This window comes from Alligator sinensis, unplaced genomic scaffold, assembly GCF_000455745.1.
Source record: "Alligator sinensis unplaced genomic scaffold, ASM45574v1 scaffold343_1, whole genome shotgun sequence".
NCBI classification, from domain to species: domain Eukaryota; kingdom Metazoa; phylum Chordata; order Crocodylia; family Alligatoridae; genus Alligator; species Alligator sinensis.
This window is the reverse complement of record NW_005841947.1, coordinates 663,969-669,968: the sequence shown is the minus strand read 5'-3', so window position 1 is coordinate 669,968 and position 6,000 is coordinate 663,969. Positions and strand designations below refer to the sequence as shown.

The following is a 6,000-nucleotide window of genomic DNA, read 5'->3' as shown; positions in this document are numbered from 1 at the left end:
CTTATGCAGGGGGTCGGACTCGATGATCTATTGAGGTCCCTTCCGACCCTAGTATTGGAGGCCCTCTCCCCTGTGGGAGCTGGACTCCGGGGGAAGAGGGGCACCTTACCCTCCTGGTGCTGCTGTTGCTGCCAAGGGCAGGGTGGGCTTCTATGTCCTGTGGGGGAGGCTGGGTGGACTCAACTGGGTGGGGTGTGGGAGGGCAGCTGCCCACCTCTCCCCACTGCTTCCCACCCCACTTCCCTCACTGTGGCCAGAACAGAGCCCAGTGTGGTAAGGGTGGATGTGGGCTGCCTGCTGTGGGCTAGGGACTCCAGTCTGCTGCTGTTGCCTTGGGGGCGCTCTCACTCCCTGTCATGCACATAGACCCACACATACGCATACACACCATAGTCTCATTCACTCCCTGCCTTGCACATGGACAAATACACAGACAGACACAAATACACTCTCTCTCTCCCTACTATGAACACACACACTCCCTGCCATGCACATGGACACACATGCTCTACTATCACTCACTCTCTGCACATGGGCACAGACACAAACACACTTTCTCTGCCATGAACACACACACACTTTCCCCTCATGGGACCTCCTCCTGTCGCCCTCTCCCTCTCCAGTTGATCCCACTGAGGACACTTCTCCTCCCTGCTGTGCCGTGTTCCCAGCCCTGAGGCTTCCCGGGGAGGCGGCGCGTGGGGGGCAGCAGGGAGCAAAGCCCTGGGCACAGGGGCACAGGGCATGGCAGCGGGGTGTGGGGTCTGCATTGCAGTGCTGCCTTCTTCAGCTCCTTTTCCAGTGTGGCCAACCATGTCTGCAGCCTGGCACCATAGCCCTGAAGCGCTGTCATGCAGCAGTGGCCACTGGCCTGGCTCTTGCTGTGGGTCAGCACCAAGCCACAGCCATGTTTGCATGGCCTTGTAGCCCACACCTTGCAGCGCTCCATTAAGTGTGTCTCCATGTTGCACTGGTTCAGCACCTCCCTGTAGGTGGCAGCAGCAGGCAGGCAAGAAGTTGCACACTTCAGCAAGCACCGCCAGCTGCTGCAGCTTCACCATGGCCTGGCAGCTCCATGCACATTGCTAACACTGGATGCACCGGGGGACCTGTGCTGTCTAGTTAGTTAGTTGTTAGTTGGTAGGGTCAGAAGGGACCTGAGCAGATCATCAAGTCCGACCCCCTGCCAGGGCAGGAAAGAGTACTGGGGTTAAACGACCCTGGCAAGGTGTTTATCCAGCCTCCTTTTAAAGACCTCCAGGGTAGGAGCCAGCACTACTTCTCTTGGAAGTTAGTTCCAGATCCAAGCCTCCCTGACTGTGAAGTAGCGCCTCCTGATGTCTAGTCTGAATCTATCCTCTGCCAGCTTGTGACTGTTATTTCTTGTCACTCCTGGTAGTGCTCGGGGGAACAGAGACTCCCCCAATGCCTGCTGGTCCCCTCTGACCGTTTTGTAAACAGCCACTACATCCCCCCCCTCAGCCTTCTCTTGTGGAGGCTGAACAGGTTCAGGTCCCTTAGCCTCTCCTCACAGGGCCTGCCCTGCTGCCCCCTGATCATGCAGGTGGCCCTCCTCTGCACCCTCTCCATGTTGTCCACATCCCTCCTGAAGTGCAGTGCCCAGAATTGGACGCAGTACTGCAACTGCGGCCTTCACCAGTGCCGCATAGAGGGGGAGGATCACCTCCTTGGACCTGCTTGCGATGCATCTGTGGATGCATGACAAGGTACTGTTGGCCTTCCTGACCGCGTCCCCACACTGTCAGCCCATGTTCATTTTGGCATCAATAATGACTCCAAGATCCTTTTCTGCCTCTGCACTGTTCCCCATCCTGTAGGTATGGGGTTCTTCCTCCCCAGGTGCAGTACCCTGCAATTGTCAGTGTTGAAACCCATCCTGTTCTCATCCGCCCACCCCTGTAACCTGTCCAGGTCCGATTGCAGCCTATTCCTCCCTTCTAGCATGCCCACTTCTCCCCACATCTTAGTGTCATCTGCAAATTTGAACAGGGTGCTTTTTACCCCCTTGTCCAAGTCGCTGATGAAAATGTTGAACAGCGCAGGCCCGAGGACCGAGCCCTGGGGGACCCCACTGCTCAGATCCCTCCAGCTCGTAAATGACCCGTCCACCACCACTCTCTGGGTGCGCCCCTCCAGCCAGTTAGCGACCCATCTGACTGTGTAGGTATCGACGCCACAGTCCCCTAGTTTTTTAATGAGAATGGGGTGAGAGACAGTGTCGAAGGCCTTCCTAAAGTCCAGAAAGACTATGTTCACACCTGCATCCAAGGATCTTGTGACCTGGTCATAGAAGGCCACCAGGTTGGTCTGACAGGACCTGCTTCTAATGAACCCATGTTGGTTGCCCCTCAGCATAATATCCCCTGCTGGCCCCTTGCAGACATGTGCCAGAATAATTCTCTCAAAAAGCTTACCCAGGACCGCACCCCTACCCATCCGACATCCAGAAGCACAAATTGCCAACCCCACTGTTGCTGGGTGGTCATCGTGTGCCAGGCCCTTGGGGCAAAGGCAGCAGAGAACCCCAAGCCCACAGTGTGCAGCCTGCATCTATCCCGTGAACACATAAGGGGGGGCCCATGCCCACCCCCATGCCTTCCCTGGAGGATATGTGCAGCAGCAGAGAGTTGCACCCCTCCTCCCTGGACCCTGTGCACGAGCCGCCCATGTCTGTATCTCACTCCTGGCTCCAGGTCCCCCTACCCCCACCCCAGCCCCACTTCCTCTCTCCCCATGGGGGCTGTGCTCTGCCCCTGCCATGCCCCTTCCCTGCATTAGACTTACCTGCAGAGTGCTGCCTAGCTGTGTGCTCCTGGCCGTGCCCCAAGCCTTAATCAGGACCCTTTGCAGGTTGGACTGCTGCCCGCCTGCAAGGGGAAACCTGCCACTTCCAAGGAAACCCAGGCATGGTGCGGGGGGAAACCCACGCATCTGGGGGCCCTTGGGCCCAAGCCCTGCTGTCTCATGCATTAATCGCCTATGAGTCAGTGTCTACATGTGCATTTAATCATGGTAAATTACCCCAGCTAAAATAGTACTGTCCCAGACAACAGTACCTTATTGCAGTATTAATTAGTTTATTGCAGCCTAATACTGTCACACGTGTAGACAGTGATGCTTTACTCCACATCTAATTAGTCTACTGGGCAGTTAAATGTGTATGTAGATGCAGCTGTGGTGCACCTATGCACATGCATTAAGGCTGTTCCGATGTGGTGTAATTACAATCTGTTGGAACAGACTTGATCAATCCAGTCTACTGGAATGTAGCAATTACCACACTCAAGCAGATTCCATTGTCACATATATCAATGTCTCCACACTCAAAAATGGTGCCAGGGGCACTTTAACTAAAGCTCGCTCAATGAGCTTTAGTTAAAGTACTCCCGTCACCATTTTTCAATGTGGGGACGCCGATACACCTGATGCTCCAGGTGCTTTAATTAGAGCAGTTCTTGAAGTCGCTTTAATTAAAGCTCCTTTCTCCCCCACCTCCCAGAGCATGTGTATAAACAACTTATGTTTAAAGCAGTTGAAAATGAAGTCTGTCCACAGGCTCACTCTTGCTCTTGGGCTACCTACAGTCAATGCAGGGCTCTGTTATTCTTGCTGTACAGCAGAACATATTATTTTTGAAGCATTCCCTGGTCTTATTGCCCTTTGGAGTAAACATTTAAGTTGGCAGAGAAAGTTACTGTACTATCTAATCATTAGCCAGATCCTTCTCTTTAGGAGTGTTGATGTTAAAAGAGAGAGATTACTAACTTTCTATCCAGGTTTTCATTAGGATGCCTCAGAATTTTCCCCACCATCTTAAAATAAGTCATCTTTCAAAAATGTCTACAATAACTTGTCTTCTTTCCACTTTCTTCCTTAATTGTCCTACACAGGCTCAGTGCGTATCTATGATTTCATCAGCAATTGTCTCTTGACTGAGATTAAATTTAAACAGGGAGGAACAGCACTTACTTGGGCCCCTCGGGTGGTAAGTTTACTCTACTGCAGCATGTTCACATGGATTCAGAAATCACAAATGTACGTTACTCATGGCTTTAAAGAAACTACCAGCCCACTTTGGGCTTCATGAATTGCTTCAAGTGAGGTTATTTTATGATGATAACCTTTCAACTGGGACAGTGGAAAATAGCTTCTTCTTACCCAGCAAACATGTAGAAAAGCAAGTTCTTTATGCCATGCTTTTTAGAGAAATTGTGCTGGGATTTATTGCAGTGTGTGGACATGTCTACATCTGATGTCTACATAAGATGTAGACATGTCCACATCTGGAATTAGTCCAACTGTACAGTTGACTAATTTGTTGCACAGTAAATGTTGCACATCTACACATGCACCCCTATTAGGCTGGAGTGAACTAATTTACTCTGCAGCAGGATAGTCATGGGTGATTGGTCCCGCCACAGCCAATCTTGCCAACCAGGGAGTCCCCTGTAGCTGATCTCACCAACCAGGGGTGGGTCCCCCTGCAGCCAATCGAGCGGGGCACCCGGAAGTGCCAGCGGTGCTTCTCCTGGCACCCCCACTCCCCGGCCAGTGCTCACAGGGGGGGCACTGGCACTCCTGCCTGCCCCCCTGCCCATCACCTAAACAAGGAGTGCTGGCTGTGAGGGGGTGCACCAGGGGTCTCAGGGGGTGCATGGGCACTGCCGTGCACCTCCTACACATTGCCACTGGGGATAGTATTTGTAAAAGGAGAGGATTTGTAACTAAACTAATTTGAATGATCCTCTTATGATTCTCTTCTGGGTGTGGCATTCACAATGAGACCTTACCCAAAGTTTGCCATAGCATTAGAAGATGCTAGCTCTTCATGAAAAAGCTGCCATTTAAGTATATTTATCCTTGCCTTTTTTCTTCCTGATAATATTGTTTTAACTCTTCATCAGTATCATCTTAAAAACCTGTCTTGTTCAAAATCACATGACAACTGTTCCTCACTAGACCAAAGGTAGGGGTAGCACTCCCTTTGGACTTCAGTCTCCTCCTCAATAAATATACCAAAAGTAACTGATATATCTAAAGTAATTGTCCCGTGAACTCCAAGCATGTTCCTTCTAATTTTTCCAATTCCTGCTGTCCTAATACTAATTGTACACCTTCCTAGTATCAAGTAACATTGCCCTAATACTGATAGGTCTTTATAATTAATTTTAAAACATTTTCCCTGTATAGGAACAGTTGGTATATGCTCAGACAATAGAAATGTGGAGTGATCTATAAAACAGGTTATATGTTAATTCCAGATCAGCATGTCATAGGGCTGCTTATCTTTTGTCTGAAGTTGCTGACTTCACTGTCCTTTTCCTCTTGATCTAGTATCTATCCTTTTTCCTCTATCTACTCCCAGGTAAATCCTAAAGGAGGTCTCATTGCCGTTGGGTTTGAAGATGGCGTTGTTCGCGTTATTGAAATCTATGATCCCCAAGGACTCACCATCATTGCAGGACGAACGAACATAAAGAAGGCAGAGATGCGGCTGAAACAAGCTTTCAAGCCTCACACCGCTGTAGTTGCAGCCTTGGCCTATGAACGAAATGGGGAAGTACTCGCCACAGGGGTAGGTCTGAAGCATTCAAAGGATTGTTTTTATTAAGCTGAAAAAGATCAAAGCTGTTTTAAGGTAATATATTAGTGCCTCTTCCTTGAACTATCCAATCTTATCTACCATAAAGGTTCTCCCCTGGTGATCTCTTCCTATGGCTTAGCTCAGTGATTCTCAGCCAGGGTGCCATGATACCCTGGGGTGCCTTGTAATTCTTTCAAGGGTGCCATGGGGTGCCACACAATGTTAACACTGTTAGGTTTATACAGATATTCACAAGATAAACCTGGAGATTTCAAATAGGAATTCATATTATTAAAACAATTCTGTTGTGGTCTTTCACTGGCTTGAAATGAAATATATTTGCAGCCATGGAGGATTTCAGACATGTAAGTTGATGAAAGATTTGTTGATTCTCT

At 49.8% G+C, this 6,000-nt stretch overlaps 1 protein-coding gene across 3 annotated transcripts in view; it reads left to right on the top strand.

Annotated features, from left to right (window-relative positions):
• The window catches only part of CFAP44 (cilia and flagella associated protein 44), a 64,348-nt gene that overhangs the window by 27,278 nt on the left and 31,070 nt on the right, over window positions 1-6,000 (top strand). For all 3 annotated transcript variants that reach the window (XM_025199611.1, XM_025199612.1, XM_025199610.1), the window contains exons 13-14: window positions 3,912-4,006; window positions 5,387-5,596. In XM_025199611.1, the coding sequence (XP_025055396.1) occupies window positions 3,912-4,006; window positions 5,387-5,596 (305 nt within the window). The remainder of the gene's footprint in view (window positions 1-3,911; window positions 4,007-5,386; window positions 5,597-6,000) is intronic.